The 21,131-nt window shown below is 39.1% G+C and overlaps 2 protein-coding genes across 3 annotated transcripts in view; one reads left to right on the plus strand and one right to left on the minus strand.

Annotated features, from left to right (window-relative positions):
* Positions 1-2,318: 2,318 nt before the first annotated feature.
* Positions 2,319-10,213, plus strand: LOC131313014 (alpha-glucosidase). The gene is made up of 5 exons (XM_058341057.1): positions 2,319-2,714; positions 2,988-3,697; positions 4,928-5,158; positions 5,264-5,911; positions 9,127-10,213. The coding sequence occupies exons 1-5, from the start codon at positions 2,323-2,325 to the stop codon at positions 10,014-10,016; spliced, it is 2,871 nt and encodes a 956-aa protein (XP_058197040.1). The 5' UTR covers positions 2,319-2,322; the 3' UTR covers positions 10,017-10,213.
* Positions 10,214-17,456: 7,243 nt separating this feature from the next.
* LOC131313015 (vacuolar protein sorting-associated protein 54, chloroplastic) overlaps positions 17,457-21,131 on the minus strand; it is a 35,779-nt gene continuing 32,104 nt past the window's right edge. Inside the window, exons 17-19 of one of the 2 annotated variants that reach the window (XR_009196045.1) lie at positions 20,030-20,110; positions 19,664-19,925; positions 17,457-17,934 (exon numbers count right to left, since the gene is read on the minus strand). Coding sequence is in view for 1 of the 2 variants with exons in the window: in XM_058341059.1 (XP_058197042.1) it covers positions 19,790-19,925; positions 20,030-20,110 (217 nt within the window). In the remaining variant the exon portion in view is untranslated. Of the gene's footprint in view, positions 17,935-19,461; positions 19,926-20,029; positions 20,111-21,131 lie in introns of those variants that run through there. The other variant, XM_058341059.1, reaches the window with a different exon arrangement.

Consider the following 21,131-nt stretch of genomic DNA (forward strand, 5'->3'; position numbering starts at 1 on the left):
TTCGTCTCCAGCCGACGAACTTGAGAAAACAGTATGTGAACTTCCTTCTCGTCGCCCTTCTCTTCCTCTAAGTCCCGCACCACTACCGAGACGTTGATGAACCGGGGAGAGTTGCTGCCTAAGGCGAGCGCTATCCCCGGCTCGGTGCTCTGTCAATGGTGGGCCCAAGCGATCATGAACTGAGATTCTATGTGGCCGTACGTCACCAACCAGGGGAGGAGGAGGCGGCAGGTGTCCTTTCCGACGACGTCCCTTAGAGCCGGAATGGGATGCCGTCGGACATTCGTTGGCCTTAATCTTTGCGATTTCCATTTTGAGAATGGCGACATCAGCGTTGGTTTGTTCTTGCTGCTGTTCTAGCATCTGTACGTATGCTAGAGTGTCTTCGCTTAATCCTACTGGACGTTGGATGGAGGTGCTCACGCTTGGAGGAGTAAATCCAGGAGGGTGAGATGGGGAGGCAGCGTTGATACCGGTTTCAGAGGTAATGTGCAAAGAGGAACTGAGGGGTTGAAAGAGAGGAGGTGGAGGTGCTCCGCCCATTGTTTAGGAGGAGGTTGGTAGAGATCTGGAGGAGTGAAGTTTTAGGGATAGAAGATGTGGTCGATGCGGGGGAGCCATCGTGAATCTGAAAATCAATCGCTTCACGTCGGGTTCACCAAATTGTGGGGGCTCCGTTCCGAGTGGTTCTTACTTTCTAAATGTGGGTTCGAGATCCTCCCTTAGTTCCTTCCTCTGCCCTGCAAAACAAAGCACGACTAAAGACCACACCGTAGGTCCTCCGAGATGGCCCTCCGGCGCAAGAGTCAGTTTTCTTGCAGAGAGAAGTTAGGAATCAGGAGCTAGAGTTTTCTTTGTGCATACCTCTTCCAAGTAGGCATAAAGGGATATTTATAAGGAACCTCTTAGCTTGGTCTCCAAGATTGTACCAACGCTTGTCGCCCTTACGTCACGTTTAGGGTTTTGCAACCATTTTCAAGATGAGCTGGCACCTTCATGTGCCCCCATCGTTATCCTCATAACCATTTGGATGACGTCATAACCATCATCATTGCCACGACTACTGTGCCAACGCAGACCAGTTGGATCGTCGGCTACGAAACGCTCGGAACCAAGCGTTTTGTGCGACCTCGGCGACTATCCAACCAACGCACTTCCCGCTCGTGCGGGTGCCGGGACAGGAGCGTTTAAGGAAGTCGTAATTAACAAGACCCTCGGCTACGGAAACCCTCGGCTACAGTTGTAGTTCCGAACATTGAGAGAACGATGACTTGGAGTTGAAAGGGATACTGGATCACGTTCGGAAATAGCTCGAGCAATTTTGCTCGGCCTGCTACAAAAACCTCACGAGAGAGAACAGGGATCCCGCTTCCTTTGCAGGGGAACCGGAGAAAATCACGTTGAATTACTTTTTCCCGGGAGGAAAGGGCGTTTGATCAGGGTTCGGATTTCCTCTGTTCACAGAACTCTTGTGTAAGTAGTTTTTCAGACGTTAAATTGTGTAATTTTTTTTCGGAATTGATTTTGTTAATGTTACTTCTCTTTTTTTACAAAACAAATCTAATAAAGATACAAAGGAGAGTGACATGAACAAAAAGCGGAGCGACAAAATCACTCCCCATTTTTTTTAATGTTTTAAATTCAACAGCCAGAAAATCTATCGGCACGGAAGTTTTTGGCACAGAAGATCCTATTTTGTTGGATCGGGGTTTGATCTCCTAAAATTGTGTATTTTTTTTTTTTATGTTTTAAATCGAATTGCTGGAAAATCCCTCAGTACAGAGGCACGTGGGTTTTCGATACAGAAGATCTTGTCTCATGGGGTTTGATCTTGTCTCATGGGGTTTGATCTTCTTAAATTGTGTCATTTTTTTTAACGTTTTAAATTCAACTACCGGAAAATCCCTCGGCACGGAGATTTTCGGCATAAAAGATCCTGCCTCGTTGGATCAGGGTTCGAAAACACCTGTGCCACAGGAATTTTCCAGCCGTTAAATTGTGTAATTTTTTTCCATGTTTTAAATTGAACGGCTAAAAAGCTTTTGTTCGGATCTCCATTATATTTTTATTGGGAAATGATTTTGCCACTTTTTTTTTTGTTAACGTCAATTCCTTGTAAGTGTGTGTATTTTTTATGTAAAAATACAATTGCAGAGGAGTGACTTTAACAAAAAAAAAAATCCCTGCAAGCGTGTGTATTTTTTATGTAAAAATACAATTGCAGAGGAGTGACTTTAACAAAAAAAAAAAAAAATCCCTGCAAGCGTGTGTATTTTTTATGTAAAAATACAATTACAAAGGAGTGACTTAAAAAAAAAAAGAATGACAAAATCAGGCACTTTTTATTTTATTTTATGGCCTTTGTTGCTGGATTTTCTCACAAACCCACCGACGGCGAGAATGAGAATTCAACCGAGTCCTAGAGAAAGAAGATTCTCTTCCAACTTCCATATCCTAGTCCTAGTACTGCTAAAACTACTAGTCTTCCATTTCTCAGTTATTACTAGTTGTTTATCTGCTCCAACAAAATCAAGTCAATTCCAAGAAGAAGACGAAGGAGGAGGAGGAGGAGAAGAATCCGTAATTGGGTACGGCTATGAAATCCGATCGATGGCCGGCGATGCCTCTGGGAAGTTGTTGACCGCGGATCTTCAACTCATCAGGAACACTAGTGTTTTTGGGCCTGACATTCAGAGTCTTAGCCTTATTGCCAGGTAGTAAAACATACTCCCTCCTTCAGGGAAAATTCTATCCATTTTCTACTAGCCTTGTTATTATTGGCCATTGATTTAGTATAACTGTTTCGACGGAATTTATGGTTGAGATCCTCGAATCATGTCCTTAAATTGGCATAAGTTTTGCACAAGAGCTACTAACCATCGATTAAAATGGGCCTGTCTGTAGCAGTCTAGAATTGGTTATTTACTTATTATAACCGAGTAATACTAACAAATTTACTCCGTATATTTTACATTTTCTCTGTCCAGCTTTGAGGCGAAAGATCGCCTGAGAATCCGAATCACAGACTCCAACCACGAGAGATGGGAAGTACCCAAACAAATCCTCCGCCGCCCCACCCCTTCCCTCTGCCACTCCGTCGGCGAATACCACCACCCCACTCCTCCAAAATCCCAAAACCACTACTCCCTCTCCTCCCCCAACTCCGACCTCATTTTCACCCTTTACAACACCACCCCCTTCTCCTTCTCAATCTCCCGCTTTTCCTCCTCCGACACCCTCTTCGACACCTCACCCTCTTCCTCCTCCACATACCTCATTTTCAAAGACCAGTACCTACAGCTCTCCTCCTCCCTCCCCTCCCACCGCTCCTCCCTTTATGGCCTCGGTGAACACACCAAGAAATCCTTCAAATTAACCCCTAATCAAACCCTAACCCTGTGGAACGCAGACATTGGGAGTTCCAATCTCGACCTCAACCTTTACGGCTCCCACCCGTTCTATATGGATGTTAGGTCGCCGGATTCTGACGGTAGAGTTGCACCGGGGACCACACATGGTGTGCTATTGTTGAATAGTAATGGGATGGATGTTGTGTATACTGGTGATAGGATTACTTATAAGGTCATTGGGGGTATTCTTGATCTCTATTTTTTTGCGGGACCTACTCCGGAGATGGTGGTTGATCAGTACACAGAGCTCATTGGCAGGCCGGCACCAATGCCGTACTGGTCTTTTGGTATGTACTCCCTCTATCCCAAATTTATTAGTCCTTGTTTTATGTGTTTTCAAAAGCATTGTATAATAGACCTAACTGAGATCCATCACGATATTCATACTGCATATGAAACTGTTATCAATTAAAAGAATAAATAATTTTCTATCTGATTAGAATAGAACCTGGACAAACAAATTAGGACAGGGAGAGCACTTTTTTGCCTGTAATATGTTTGATATGCTGTGTTTGCTTGGAAATTTTTTTATTGGTTTTTGACTAGACGCCTGGTATTTGGATATTGCCTACCTTCACTTCATATATCTTCGCATGAACCTATGAACCTGTACTGCTTGTTGTGGGTTTAACACATGGCATATGAGGAGATATCAGTTCGAATTGTTCTAAAATCAGGCTCCGTTTGTTTCAACTTAAAATATTTTTGCAAAAATAACTCTTGACATTTTCCGCTGTTTGGGTACACATATGGGGACAATATTATCTTACAAGTTACAACAGAAGTATTTTACACCCATGAGGACTAAAACAACTTGCGAGTGAAACCTCCATTGGTCATTTTTCATAAGATGTCACAAGTGATGCTGCACTGAATTCGACCAACCATTCGGAGAAATGAGGAAATTGTTACAAAAAGTGTGACATGAAGTGCACAATGCTTTCTCGAGGGAAATAAAATCTGCAACACAAACTCATGCGGAAGTGACACAGTAAAAACTTGTATTTTAAGGAGTTATTGAACACCGGAGAATAACAAGAATGGAAAAGTTTTTTTTCCAATAAAAAGTTTTGCATAGAAATATTTTCCGACCAAAACATTTTGCATCGAAACAAACAAAGCCTCAAAGCTTGATTTTTACTTTTGTTTTTGTAGCATGAAGTCTATGCCTATAGAAGGAAAATGATAACCCAAGTATTAAGGGGGAAAGTGTTCAGAAAACTACTTTATATGTTACTAATATGGAATACACAAACGTATGGTGTATCATACTGGATCAAAAGCTTGAAGAGGCCATCTAAGGCTTCGGAATGTCTATTGGTTTGAAGTCATTGTTGGTTGTCACTTGAAATTGCTTTTGATGCCCATGAGATACTACCTTATGTCCAAACTGTTTTCCCTAACTTTCTGTATATAGTATTTGCCTTGTACCCCCTGCTTCTTCCAATTTTGACTTACATTTGAATAGCTATATTGTGAGCTTAAAAATCCTTTTTGCTCACACTGTTTTGTCACAGGATTTCACCAGTGCAGATTTGGATATAGGAATGTTTCTGATGTTGAGGGAGTGGTTTCTGGCTATGCTAAAGCTGGAATTCCGCTAGAGGTTATCTGGACAGATATTGATTACATGGATGGTTATAAGGATTTCACACTTGATCCTATCAATTTTCCTTTTGACCAGATGAAGAATTTTCTCGGTACACTCCACCATAATGGTCAGAAACTCGTGCTCATCTTGGATCCGGGTAATTTGCTATACTTTGTCACTTATTTGCATTCATATCGTAACCATCTCGTCAACTCGTCCATTTTCATTTTGTAACTTCTATAACACAAGGCTATCAACTCAGGAATCAGTGTAAACGAGACATATGGAACCTACATCAAAGGGATGCAAGCTGACATCTTCATAAAACGTGACGGTATCCCTTACCTGGGGGAGGTTTGGCCGGGGCCCGTCTACTTCCCTGATTTCCTACATCCTGACGGTGGAATATTCTGGGGTGATGAGATCAATAGATTCTGGAATCTTGTCCCCTTTGATGGCATATGGCTAGACATGAATGAGATATCAAATTTCAAAACTTCCTCCTCAACTCCATTCTCGACACTTGATGACCCTCCCTATAAGATAAACAATTCCAAAGGTCATCTGCTCATAAATAATACTATTCCTGCGACGGCTCTACACTTTGGTAACATCACAGAGTACAATGCCCATAACCTTTACGGATTCTTGGAATCAATTGCAACTAATCAGGCCTTGAACAAATTAAGTGGTAAAAGGCCGTTTATACTGGCTAGATCAACTTTCGTGGGCTCTGGCAAGTATACAGCACATTGGACTGGAGACAATGCCGCCACGTGGGATGACTTGGCATACTCAATCCCAAGTATCTTGAATTTCGGACTGTTCGGAATTCCTATGGTTGGAGCAGATATTTGTGGTTTTTCTGGAGACACTACTGAAGAGCTTTGCCGACGTTGGATTCAGGCAAGTATAATTTATGGTGGTAAAATTATTTTTTTCGCTGGAGTTTAGACTTTAGAATGCATCAGTACCTATGAAGCACCGACACCTCTAGAGATTGAGGTATCACCGTGTCTGGACACGGGGACACGTGTCCGACATGCCACGTGGCATGCCCAATAATTTAATTTAATTTTTGGATGGGGACAAGGGGTGACACGGGTGGGACACATATGTGGGACACGGCTAGGGTGCACCTCTCTCTCCCAGTTCCAGTTATTGATGATCTTAGGACGGCCTTTTGTAGATCTATTTTTGACTTTTGCAATTAACTTAATACATGACGTTTCTTATCTAATATATCATATAAACTACCACAAATGATGCATCAATCATTAAGAATTTCATAATGAATCACTCTATGAGATTGGCTATTTTCAAAAATTGAAAAAAAAAATTATTTAAAAAAATTGTTAATTAATTAAATGTACACGTGGCGTGTCCCTCGCCGTGTCTGTATCCCCATTTTTTTAGAATTACCTCGTCCCCGTGTCCGTGTCCATGTCCGTGTCCATGTCCGTGTCCGTGTATCATAGATCAATATTGTAGATTTAGTCGATTTATATTTAAAGGAGATCTGTTTTTCAGGAGAAGGAATTATAGGAGGTTTTTGGTTGGGTTTTTTTTTTTTTTTTTCCCAGTTTCTAACCTTTGGCCCAGAAGAAGTTATTGGGTACTACTGAAGCATTGCCATATGGTGCCCCAACTCAAAAGCTTAGAAACAGGCCCATCAAGTTTGGATTTAGGGCTTTCGCAAGAATAGGGGGAGGGTCAATTACTATTTCATGAAACGCATTGCTCCGAAAGCAACCCAGTCTGAAACCCAGTGGATTTATTTTTTGTCCCATACTCCCCACTACTATCCGTATTATGATATATCATATTCGTATCCTTATTTTTGCCATCTAGGTTTTTCTAACCATGTGAAAGTCTCTATGTATTTATCTAAAGATATATCTTTCACTACAATACTTATATGATAAGTAGGTCTTTTTATCGGATAACTACGTCCTCTAGCTCGAGTTTTCCATTTCTTCACATCAGTACCCTCATTGACTTTGGCTTAACCAATTATTAAATTAGTTTTATTGGAACCTCTAGTGTAACTAGCATTTACTCCGGCATTTAAAACCATTTTTAAAATAGGATTAGATGCTTGATAAGGCATGACTTTTAGTATTATAAGTGTTCTTCGTAAGAACGTCCGCGAATTTGATCAATTACTCTTCGCGCTTTATTATTTCTTTTTCTTCTATATAGATTTCGAATTTCTTTTTCTATGAATTTTTTATATTAATATTCCAATTAATATATGGTCTAACCTTCCTGACCACAAAATTTTTTCTTTTAAAAAATGCATTTTACCAATTACTTGTTGACTTGGTTGAATTCAATTCATCAATTAAACAAAGGAAGGATGTAATCGTTTAACAGATATATCAAATGAAGAATTCTTTTTAAATAAAAATGTGGGAGGATTAGATCGAATGCTCCCGGCATGAATAAAAATTTGGTCTGTTGGATACCTTCAGGGACTTCTATATTCAACGTTTGTTCAATTACTCTTTTACCCTCAAATGCAATGGTGGCCTCGGATTCGGCAATATTAACCCGACCTTCCCCAACATACCAAAACTAGATGTCATCCCACCAGTAATAGGAGATGCGAGGATTGATATATAAAATAGTTTGGCATCTAATTGATAATTATATAATGCACAAGCTATTTTACTCATCTGCATCGAGATGTTGGCCAAGGACAGCTGGGTGGGGTCGGGTTGAAATGTGCAGCATGTTGAATATAAGGAAGTGACATCATTATGTAACCATTTTTATTCTGTTTCTGGTGATGTATGTCCCTACAGTTTTAATTACTCCTCCGCCCTTTTTGTTAGTCATTTTGGGGGTTCAAATTTTTTGAAGGAGCATGCATTTAATACACAATGAACAAAAATTCAGAGTTCAAAGCATTTTCCAACATCCCCCTTACTCATAGTTAGGGGTGTATACGAGCTGAGTATTGCCATGTTCGAGCTCGGCTCGGTCAGAATCGAGCTCAATCTCGAATCGAGCCAAAAAATCAGGGCTTGAGCTCGGTTCGGCAAACATATACAAAGCTTGAGCTCGGCTCGTTAGAACTCGGTCTGGAATAAACGAGCCTACTCGGCTCGATCTCGAGCTCAAATGCAGTTGAAGAACACACTAATCGGAAAATGCAATCTGAAATTGAACTTAAACAAATCAACCTCAAACTGAACCAAATCAATTGGAAAATGCAATTCAAGAACACCCACAAATTGAACTTAAACAACCCACAAATTGAACTAACCAAAACTGAATTTCGTAAATCAACAAACCGCACCATCTCGATTGGAAAACTTGCTGGCCACCACCATCCCACCATCTCGATCGGAAAACTTGCCGGAATCAAACACCCAAATCTCAGACCCACCAACCAAACCACAAATCCATCTCTGCATACCACAGATCCACCAAACCCACAAATCCAAAAACAGAAATTGAAAACCCACAAACCCACAAATTGAAAACCCTGCTGGAATCTGACGCCGGAGCCAACAGACGGCCGACGAAGCACAAAGACAAAGACAGAGAGAGAACCTGGGGTCGAGAAAAGGAAGGAGATTGAGAGGGCATTCATCGATGAGAGTAACATCAATGGGACTTCTCATCCATGGGTGTACAAGTACGCTCTTCTTCTGCTTTTGGTTCTGCTCCGGGGCGTCATCCATTCTCTCTGCTCTGGTGCATCCTCCATTCTCTCTCTCTCTACAACGGCAGATAAAATTAGAACGGGAAAAGAAAAGGTGAAGAGAACCCTAAAATTAAGAAGGGTATATATATATAACAGCTCGACAAGCTGAGCCGAGTCGAGCTGTTACCGAGTCGAGTCGAGCCGGCTCGCGAGCCTAACTAGGCTCGAGCTCGGCTCGTTTGTCTAACGAGCTACAAAACCGAGCTCGAGCTCGCTCATTTACCCTTCGAGCCGAGCCGAGCCGTAACCGAGCTCGCGAGTAGCTCGGCTTACTTACAGCCCTACATTGGCCAAGGACGGCTGGGTGGGGTCGGGTTGAAATGTGCAGCATGTTGAATATAAGGAAGTGACATCATTATGTAACCATTTTTATTCTGTTTCTGGTGATATCACTGATATCATGCAGCTAGGGGCCTTCTATCCCTTTGCAAGAGACCACTCAGACAAGGGCAAAACCCGTCAAGAGCTCTATCTCTGGGACTCTGTTGCTGCCACAGCCAGAAAAGTCCTTGGGCTCCGCTACCGTCTCCTTCCCTATTTTTACACGTTAATGTACGAGGCTCACAAAGTAGGAACCCCTGTTGCACGTCCACTTTTTTTCTCATTCCCACAGGACACAGCAACTTACGAAATCAACTCACAATTCCTAATTGGAAAAGGTTTAATGGTGTCCCCTGTCCTGAAGCCAGGAGCGGTCTCAGTCGATGCTTACTTCCCAGCCGGAAACTGGTTTGACCTCTTCAACTATTCCAACTATGTGAGTGTAAATCCAGGGAATTATCTCACGCTCGACGCCTCACCGGATCATATCAACGTGCATATACGGGAAGGGAATATAATTGCAATGCAAGGAGAAGAAATGGTAACAGAAGCCGCTCGGAAAACCCCGTTCCAAATATTGGCAGTCATGAGCAAAAGTGAAAACAGCAGTGGGGAGATATTTTTGGACGATGGAGAGGGAGTGGAGTTGGGGGAAGAGGGAGGGAGGTGGACTTTGGTGAGGCTTTATGGTAGGTTTATCGGGAATACGGTGATTGTTGGAACTGAGGTGGTGAATGGGGAATTTGCGTTGAGTCAGAAGTGGATTGTGGAAACGGTGACGTTTGTGGGGTTAGAAAAATTCAAAGTGTTGAAGGATTATGAGGTAATTACCAAATCGAGTGTAGGAGTGCAGGGGACATCTATTTGGAAAAGTTATGATGAGGGTGGGGACTTTGTTACGGTGGTGGTATCCAGGATGTCACTGCTTATAGGAGAGGAGTTCAAGATAGAGCTCGATATCAGTACAGTGGAGAACTGAAAGCATTGCTAATTTACTTACTATCTGGCTAAGTAGTATATGAATAGAGAAGTTTCCATTATTCCTTAGTTTTTTGGGGAATTTCAAACTTTTTATGGGTATTTAATTGATGCATCACTTTAAAGTGGGAACCGCCTTTTAAATATTGTAACATTTATTTTATTTATATCGGAACTTAAAAGAATGATTGTTCCAAATGGTATATATATCGTACATGTGCACACATTGGTGTGTGTGTGTGTGTGTGTTGGCTAGAGTGGCAGAGAAAATAATTGTCTGGTGTGTGATTCTCTTTTGGTTCATGAGATATCGATTGTTCGATATGCGGCTGAAGATACTGTGCGACATGTCATGTTTCTTCCGGCTGGCTTGAATATATCGACCGTTATGGAACTAAATTAGTTTTGCAATTTTTAAACTCGTATTTTTTTTATTTATCATTTTATGATTAATTGTAAATGAATGAATTGGAGCTTTCTTGTTGATGGATCACGAATATTTCCTTCATGTCAGTTGAGATTCATACTACGGTAACCTTCCTTGAGGGCTTGTCTTGTGTGCTGAGTGTACGACCACTCCTCCAAAATCCAGCATTATAAGAGCATTTCCATCGTAATAAGCAAATGGGTGTAAATAAGCAAATTTAACAATAATACTCAAAAAAATATCTTACGTTGTAAAAAAATATCTTACGTTGTAAGGCCATCCACAGTGGCATAATCAAAAATGGATACCCAAAAGTTGACACATCAGCTTTTGATTATCCATTTAATAGGTTGCTAAGCTTAACAATGTTGAGGTCCACAACGGTCACTTCTAGTCCATAACTAAATTAAGGGATACACTACAATTTTACTCTCTCTCCCCTTGTGTTTTCCACCATTGATCACTTCCCTCCATTACACTTTTTTTGACAAAAATATATCGATTTTCTCCTTTAATTTTGGGGAAAATATTGGTGACTTCCTTCCTCAATATTATGAATTTGAAAAAAAAATCATGTACTCAAAAAAAAAAAAAAACAGATGTGTTCTTAAATTTGTAAAAAAATGTAAGGTTCTTTATGTACTCAACCACAGGAAGAGGAACGAAAAAAGAATAAAATAAAAATGAAATTTGATTATTTCTAAGAATGTTGTTAAGTTTAATTATACCATTGTGAGCCATCTTTTATTCCAATATTGTTAACTTTAAAAATAATTTGCTTTTGATTATGCCACTATGGATGGCCTAATAAGCAAAGTAACAAGTCTTTTAGCAAATAACCAAATTTCACTCATTCCATAACCAAACGTAACAACTTTTACCAATAATCAAAACTCAAAACTCAGTAATTCAAAAACACCACATTGGAATCGTCTCATCGAGACGAATAATTTGGTGGTCGGGTGCGTGATTGAAATTCGTTTGCGATTGGACAAATGTGCATTGTGCATTGTGGGGATTCTTTTGGTTAGGGATGTAAAAATAACTAATGCGGATGTAGAGGTTGTTAAGTTTAATTATAGACTAAATGAATAATTAAATACTAACATGACACATTTTGGTTATTGATTTTGATTATTCCAATTGCGGATGCTCTTAACAAGGGGAAGCTAATTAAAATGCAATTGTTAGAGCATCCGCATTGTAATAAGCAAATACATGTGAATAAGCAAATTTAACAACAATGCTCAAAAAATACCCCACATTGTAATAACCAAAGTTACAAGTCTTTTAGTAAATAATCAAATTTCACTCATTCCATAATCAAACTTAACAACTTTTACCAATAACCAAAACTCAATAACCAAACTCAACAATTAAACTTAAAACTCAATAACTCAAAACACCCCATATTAGAATCGTCTCATCAAGATGAATAATTTGGTGTAGTCAAGTGCGTGATTAAAACTCGTTTGCGATTGGACAAATGTGCATTGTGTATTGTTAGGTTTTTTTTAGTTAGGGATACAAAAATAACCAATGTGGAGTAGAGGTTGTTAAGTTTGATTATGAACTAAATGAATAATCAAATGCTGACGTGTCACATTTTGATTATTGATTTTGATTAGCACCATTGCGGATGCTCTTAGCATATCTCAACTTCTCTCTCTCTCAAAGTTTAAAACTTAGATTACTTGGCAATAATTTACTAAACAGAGATGAACCCAAGGGAGATGTGATAACGAAAGAACAGATTGCTGAATTTCAGGAAGCCTTTTGCTTAATTAATTACTTGATAAGGATGGAGACGTACGGTAATTAAGCTCCTTTTTGTTTAGTTTTTGGTTTTGGTTTTCAATTTCATATGGTTTTTTTAAAAGAGAAAAAAAAATAGAAAACAAAAACGTTTCTAAACTTGCAACTGGCCTTCAAAAATTTATGCTCGGTTAGGTCTTACTTAAGGTCCCACATATTTCAAGCTATAATAAATACGTGATAAGTACATATATGTATTTGATTTGATTTGGTTTGGTTTGGGTACGCAACGCATGCAGTAGGTTGAATCAGTACCATTAATTGAGAACTGGCCACTGTAATAAAATTAATCTCTTGTCCAAAATCCAACAGATCGAAGAAGAGCTAGCTTTTGATGAGTATGATCAAAGAGGTCGATGTTAATTTTTACCAAAAATAAAAAAACAAAAGAAGTCGATGTTGATGGTAATGGAACCCACTGAATTTGGAGAGCTCATTGCAACAAAAATTGAAGGTACCTAATTAAGCAAACTAAAAAGCAGAGCAGTTGGGAAGAGCTTAGGTAACAATTCACTTCTTCGATTAGCCTCTCTCTCTCTCTCTCTCTCTCTCTCTCTCTAAAATAAGAGCACCTTCCTCTAACCCTAAAATAGCCACCACACTTCTTCTCCTTCCCCTCCTTTCCCTTTAGGTTTATACCCAAATATGGGAAGCGGGAGGAGAGTGATCAATCCCTACCTTTAGATTTGGTTTTCCTTCCCCCTTCTCCACCAAAGCCGCTTGTCGTTTGCCGCCGCTCCGCTTGTCACCACACCGCTTCTGGGTTTGCAGTCGCGTGGTTGTTGGTGTCTTCATGGGTCGCCGACTTGAGAGCATGATCGGTAGGGGGCTTGGCAAGAGAAGGGCTGCTCAATGACAAATGAGAGTGTATTTTTTTGCTTTATTTTGTTTTTTATCCAGATTTAGTCCGGTTTTTGTCCAGATTTAGTCCAGTGGTTTGTTGGTCATGTGCTCGGTATTAGTTTTATTTTTTGCGAACCTGATCTCACTAGGCAAGTTTGAAATAGGGCTGCATATACTGTGCTTTGATTGCCCTCTCTAATAATTTGTCCAATCTATGAACACCCATTTGCCCCCATGAGGTTCCTCTTTATTGTGTAAGCTTTCACCTCACAGTTGAATACAAATTTTCACATTTGCCAAAAAAAAATTAATAATAAGTAAAGCAATATTTTTCTAATTTTTGCCAGCTTTCATTCATTCGGGTGCGTGGTTTGTTCTTTCACCTACATCAATACCAAACCAAACTGAGCCTTATGTCACAATCAGTTGCAACATAAGTGTCCAGCTTCGTAGCAAAAATAGCTTGTCAAGATTTTAAATTCCAAAATATTTGTCATGACACCCTCCGTCTGATTGTCCATTTTTAAGTGTTCAGTTTCGTAACTCTAATTTATTAAGGTTCAATCATCATTACACATTTCACATCAACTTTTACCTTGACTTCCATAACTACCCTATACGAAGATATCATTATTACACTTGTACCCACTAACTTTTCAAAAATGAATATACTTTTAGGGGCAAAATGCCTACTTTTTTCCACTAACTTTATAAAATGGGCACTTATTAAGGGACAGCCCGAACTAAACTCTAATAAAGGGACGGAGGGAGTATGAATATATCTTCATTCATATCACATATTATGTGTTTTGTCTGATTGATTACCCGAATCCCTAAATCAATAGTTGCATTCAAACTAGGGGCGGCTCCAGAAATTTTCAGTAGGGTTGTCATTGAAAAAATCAAGTTTTATACCGACAAGGAACTTTTGTTAGAGATTGGTCATCCGGGAAGCTGTATAATAGTACATTCATATCAACATTTGTGGGGAAAAGGTAGCAAATATAACGATTGTAGTTGTGCTTGTCGATTTTTTATTTTTATTTTGAGATACTTGGATTATAGCTTCGTCAACGATGTTATCAAGTACGTTAACCAACACTGTAAATCTTTATTCAACATCCATTGCCCTCTTATTGTTACATAAATATTTTTGTTTTCGCAAATTCTTTTTTGTTTCATCCTAAGAATCTTCAACGATAATTTTTACACTTCAAATTATGCATGTTCTTTTTAAAAATAAAAATAAAAACCTATGACTCCTGGAAGAGTGTTTTGATTTTATTTTTTATTTTTTCAAAACAATAACAGATGATATTATAAATCCAAGAAACAGTACATCAAGATGAAATTCCATCCAAATACAAGAGATCAAGAAATCAAATAAGAGGGGACTCCGTCCAAAGACTACACCCAACTCCAACTAAACCCATCGCTCCAAACAGATGGAGCACTACAGAAAACAACCAAAAACATCCACACAGGGGTGATAGAAGCCTCGCAAATGGGGACAAATCCCATACAGGTGACACTAAAGAAGAGAACTAGGAAAAAAATAGAAAAATCGGTAACAGAACCGGACGGAGTCCATTGTACCAGAGCAGACTTCATCCACCAACCTAGATCTCCCACTCTGGCGGGCGGGGGAGGACGTCTCTGGCGACCACGATTTGCAAAGCACTACCTCCAAAAGCCGTCGGACTACACGGCGGAGGAGGGGCGGTGGATGGTGGTTTCAGGAGAAGGAGGATGGGGGTGTAGGGGGAAGGAGAAAAAACTTTCGAGATCTAAGATTGGGAGATGAAAAATTCCCACAAGAGGGAGAAATCCCTTCCCTCCCGTCATCCATTCGGGCGTAAAACCTTGGGGGGGAGGGGAAGGAGGGAGATGGGGGCGGCAGCTTCTTTAGGATTAGAGAGAGAGAGAGAGAGAGAGAGAGAGGAGAAGGAAGGAGGAAATCTTGAGTGTTTTGCGCAGTGTTTGAATGAGTTTTTGAGAATTTTTTTGGGGCTATAAGTGGAAAGAGAAATGAGAGTAATAATTGGAAGTAGAGGTAATGAGTGGAGAGAGATAGAGAGAAATGAGAATAATGATAATGATTGGACGTAGGAGTAATGAGTATTTTTTGGGATGGAAATTTTTTCGAAAAAGGGAAACGAACAAGGCATTGAATTGGCAAGACATGAATTGGTTCTTACGTACCGGCGTTATCGCGGGACCTGCTTCGGCAGTAGGTGCCTGAGATCGACGTTTAGGTTGCTTTGGTTCTTTCCTGGAATTTGTTTGCCCGATGAGCTTGTGATGAATGAATTGATGATTAAAAAAAAAAAGGAGGAGGCATTCAAAGCTGATTGGATTAGATGTTCAAACCTTAGTCGGTTTGATCCTAACTATATCTATTCCTGCGTAGGCTAAATGGGATTGTTGGTCTTTATAGGAAAGTATAGTGATTCACTAAAAGAAGCTTTTAGAGTACTACAGTATTTGACAAGGATCAAGATGGTTGGTTACATATCATCCAACGAGGTTAAAATCTCTCTCTAACTAAAAAACTAAGTAAAGGTTCATAACTACACTAGTCCAAATTAATTTACAGGCTTACACTTATTTTTTCAACCTCATTGTCTTACAATCTTGTACAGAACCTTTTTTTTTTGTCCATATTTTCTTCATAAAAATCAATACAGAGCTGGTAGATTAAGACTTTTTTTGAAAAGTACTAGTATCTTTTAGAAGTCCAGAAAAAAAGAAAAAAAAAAGGAGCACAGTTCATATTTTGTAAAGCTGAATGGTGAGTATGACTTAATAAGAGGTAGAGGAGATTGTTAGGCTGATTTAGATGGCGATGGTCAAATTAGTTACCACGAATTGTGAGGATGATGCTTTCTGCATGATATTAACATCTCCACTTAGCAAGTTAAATTAACTCTGTTTCAATAGCTGTGAAAACATAGGGAAATGATATTGGCATTCCAAAAATTGATGCAGGCACTCCAAAATTAGTGTAACACCAAAGCCTCTTTCCTTTGTTTTTTGGAATGTCTGCATCAATTTTTAGAGTGTCAATATCATTTTCCAAAACATATTTGAAATATGACAAGTAAAATTACCGCTTCCGCTTGTAATGACCATGGTTTTCCCTCACCTCAAGGGAATCTGAAAAGGAACTCTTTATCCACTGGCACTAGAGTTCGAGTTTTCACAATTTCTTGAATGCATGTCTGTTCATGAGAATTTATTAACCCAATCAAAAGATGACATATGACCACTTGCATCGAACAAAACGGAACACACATAGATTGAAACGTATAGAATCACACAGTTAAAAGAACGATGACGTTTTGAATAATTGAATGTCGTTTTATGAAAAGAATGAACATTGCCAGGTGTCACTCAAATAAAGAATCAGAAGGAGCATTCAGCTCGAAGCCCATAGGCGCAAACTGTTTCATTCAAACAAGAGCGGTTATGCAGGATTGACATGGTCAAAGAAGTTGAAATCTAGACTTAAACAGCCCACTACAGACACGATGCAGTTGAGGGAAGTGGGATAATGGATTAACTAAGTCACTGCAGGCGATTACAAGCAATAGCCATGGAGGGAAAGTTTGAATTCAAAAATTGGAGTGGCTTCGAAGGCAGCTAAGCAAGAAAATGGAAGCCGTTGAGAAGACCCCAAGAGTTTGTTTATAAATAGAAGAAATAAAAGAAGGAAAACCCCAAGACAAATCATCAAATAAATAGCTATGCTATACTTTCTTTGTCCATTAGGCACTAAATTAAGAACTTAGACTTAGTTCGAAGTACTCCCTCCGTCCCAGAAAGAATGACAATTTTTGAAACTCGTGTCATTTTTCATTGTTTATATCTTTCAATCTATAATGTTTTTCATAAATTTAAAAACTTTGTATAATAGAACTAATCGAGAACTATCAAACAAAATGCATATTGTATATTTTTTGAGATTCATATTAAAAGATATAATGAATTGAAATTGACACAAATATCAAAAATTGACATCTACTAATTTGGAACGGAATGAGTAGTAGTTAAGAGTAGTTCGTAGTAGTAGTAATCGTACTGTAATTTGTTCTGTTCGTGTTATTTTGAAGTTGGAGAATCAATTGGAAAACAAGTTGCTTTGAATTGATCAAGGTATCTTGTTCTTCTTTGGTTGTTGAATTTCTAGTGAATCGTTGTGCCGTTTCAATACTTCTAAAAAGAAAAATCCTCTTCGTAGACGTAATTAAACCGACATCACAATCTCCTGATTAAGTTTGGCATTTATAAGCTAAATCTGAAAAAGATAATTACAAGTCTTTTCTGGCATGCTCGCACACAATCATATTTCTGAAGTAGCCAAAAATCCTAGCCAAACAACATCATGATATTCATTCCTCCATTATTCTATCAACAATTTCCACGAAAATTTCACTTGAAATTTTCGAGCCAAATGTAACAATTTCGCTTTCACAATGAAACAACAATGGGTGCAAAAAAGGAAAATCTTACTCTCAATCTGATCAAAAATATACATCCAGTGAGAAATATTGCTACTACTTGATAACAAAAACTGATTTCAGCCCTGAAAAGGAAAAATACAGATCCCAAACTCTGAAAATATACGTGTTTGCTTGTTGCCTATAACCCCAAAAAATGCAGCAGTTAAATCTTAAACAGGAAACTAAAATCCTAGTAACAATACGTCAAGGGCCATATTCAAGATGTGTTAAAAATCCAGTGCGACAGCTTCAGGTAGTGTAAGGACCCGTTCTTTTAAAACCACAGCATTTTAATGTGATGCTGTTGTTTATCCCATGAGCACCGCAAATACCTGGACAAATTTGAAAAATGAAATACCCGGCAGGCTTTAAGGCAAAATTACCAGTCAAAGAAGAGAAAAATACAAAATAATAACACTAAAGCCACAACGTGCAGGCCAGTGAAAGAATGGAAACAAGTCAACAATATATATTCAGAAACTTGAGATGCTAGCAAGTTCGTGGCATAGGACACCTCATACGACTCTTTACTGTATTTTCAAAGTTGGTAATGTGGAAGAAGTGGTTCATGTTCATCTTCATAGTGTAAATAGGATTGTTCTGCTGCTTACAAGCAAGCAGTCATGGTTAAATCCGGATGAAGTTCAATCATACAGGAGATTTTTTTACGTCCAGAAGCAATTAATTTAGCTTGTTCTGTTGTTCTAAGAATCTGCTGTCATAAGAGTACATGTAAGCAAACAGTTTGATCGCGAGGACAGTATATATTATGGTACCGCAGAGAATGCCCTCAAAAAGATAACCAATGGCGAGAATGGTTCAAGTAAAATCCATAGATGCAATCAAGAATCAGAATAGATGATATAGCTCTGAGATAAGTGAGACTGTGAGAAATAACAGGAAGCCATCTCGGTGCAATGATGATGGGGTGTGTCATCGAATGAAGGTAGTTTTACAAGGTACATGATAAAACATACTGTGGTACTGTTCACTAGGAAAAAGCGTTACAGCCATTGTGGAGCACAGTTAGGAAACAATTAAAGGGGATTAGCAGACAAAACAAGACCATTAGTGTTGATTCTGCCTATGCAGGGAAATGGTTTTTTGATGCATTTTCTCCATGCAGAATTTCTACACAAGTTGGCCTACTTGAAGGAGTAGAATCAAAGGAAATAAAAATGTGGGGTGGATAAACATAAATTGGATTTGTGTTTACCATATTTTGGACTTCAGCCATGGAAGGATGAGTGGAAGAATAAAGGCCAAAAAAGGTGTGGCAATTGTTTTTTACTATAGTCTCCATGGACCCTCTATTCCATTTTATACAAAGGCATTGGGTGCATTGCTGTAATAGAAATGGAATTAAGAGAAGGAGAGAATTGAGAGAGTACGAAAGAGAGGGGAAAATAAAAAAATCAGTCCATTTGTGCTGTGCTGGGCTGGGCTGGGGTTCAGGTTTTTTTTTTTCCCCCCTTCTTGTTGTAATCTCTCAGTATATTGAAACTCTCATTTGGTTGTGGAGTAGGCAATGGAGCCAAACCACATTAATTCTTAGTGTTCTCATTTTTCTGTGTGCGCTTAATATATTACGGGTGTGCTTTTGTTTCAAGTGGGACCCAAAATCCCAACAATTAGTACTTTCAGAGCAACAAAAATTTCATAACTAATCTAAAAAGCTGATTAGCACCATGCTAGCCAAATACAACTATTAAGACTAGTAACTTGACTATGCACGGCTCTTCAGATCATGCCTTCAAATCATGCCAATCGCCAAATTCTTCCATTCCTGAAATTCACTTGTTCTTATACTTTTATGGCCTACGTCATTATCACAGTTTCTGCCGTGCATCATACGAACAAAACTTCTAAACATCAGATCAAGTATCATTAGAAAAGACTCAAGTTTTTTTTTTCTCTATATCCTCTCATAACAGTTACCATCTATTTTTGTAGTTTTCTTTTTTCTGTTTGTTCTTTAATCATTCAAGCAGCTGTAGAAACATGATAGTACATATATTCAGCTGCTAGGCACATTGAGTAACTATCTCTAATGTTGTTTACCTCAAATTAATCATAGAATGTACAATCTGCACGTTGAAGGTAGCTTCTGGAATCTTCATACCAATCCATCAAATATGGTTAGTCATCAAATGAGATAAAAACAATTTGCTCTGCAGATAGCCTTTATTAACCAGCGTCAGGACCAAATCTTTGTGCCAGGAACTCATCAAGTTGGCCCCAGTTCGGGATATCTGCTCCGCTTGGATTATCAGAAGGCAATGATCGGATGCATCCAAGGATGTGCTGAATATCCCGGTACAGCCTGCCATGCAGAACAAAAGCATATTGCACGGCGATGAAAGAAATTTCACGACAGAAGAGAAGAAGCAGGATTTCCAAAATTATGAGTAAATTAATCCGAAATACCTGTTTTTTGCTTGTTGACTGCTATAATCTATGTTGGAAAACGCTTCTGAAATTTGTGAGTGGAAGATTACAACAACTTGCCTGCAAGTAGCACAGCATGGGGTCACTTTGCAGAGCAAATGGTGAGAAATTTAAAGCAAGCATCTTCTGTGTTCAATCAAAAACCTCAAACAAAAGCACAAGTTGAAGAACTTAGGTCCTATAGGAGCAGAACTCAACAAAACCTGAATAAACAGAATAATCCTGAAAAGGGGGATAAAAATAGGGTGGGGATAATGCCACGACAAGTCATATAGTGTGACAATATTGCCCTCAGCCAGAGGGTCTGTATTCTTCGCCTCTCTCCACATCAATTCAGGTCCTCTCTTCTATTTCCGCAAGAGACCACCAGAAAGTGATGGGTTTGAAATTGCAGGTATGCTATTTGCGACCATTGTCGGATTCGGAGTCTCAGACCCAACGTCTCCACATGACTAGATTTAACAATTACTGCAACGCTGATCGGGAATCAAGCACAATCCATATCAATCTCTTCTATGTATTGATTGGAGTAATCCCACCTTCAAATTGAAATTCTGGTTGTTCCCTTGGTTATAGCAGAGAGAGGGAGACACAAAGAGAGAGAAAAGTGCCGATCAAAAACAGAGAGAGAAAAGTGCTCGGGTGGAAGTGAAGGGCGAAAGTGGGTTGTCAGGAAAGTGGTAACTTGAGACTTGAGAGAGAGAGAGAGATGTGAAGTGAGAGACAGAGAGGCTTTCTTGGCTCTTTGACTTTTCAAGGGTATAATGGCAATTACAACTGATTAGTCGTGTCATTAAACAAAAGTCTCGTGGCCTTACCAGCAACCTAAAAATAAAGTGGGACAAAATAGAAACAAAATTTATCCTTCATGAAATTGCAAGTGATTGGCAGAACAAGTAGACAAGGAAAAGGGTACGGTCTGATGCTAATTCAGACTGACCACGTTTGTAAATTCTTTAATTGCATATTCAAATACAAACTGCTGACAAGAGTATTACACTTCAAATCCCTTGAACAAAAACTTTTTGCCATGTTAAATGGGATCAAGTATATTAAATGTATATTAGGTACATGTATTGGG

This window comes from Rhododendron vialii, chromosome 13a, assembly GCF_030253575.1.
Source record: "Rhododendron vialii isolate Sample 1 chromosome 13a, ASM3025357v1".
NCBI lineage: Eukaryota > Viridiplantae > Streptophyta > Magnoliopsida > Ericales > Ericaceae > Rhododendron > Rhododendron vialii.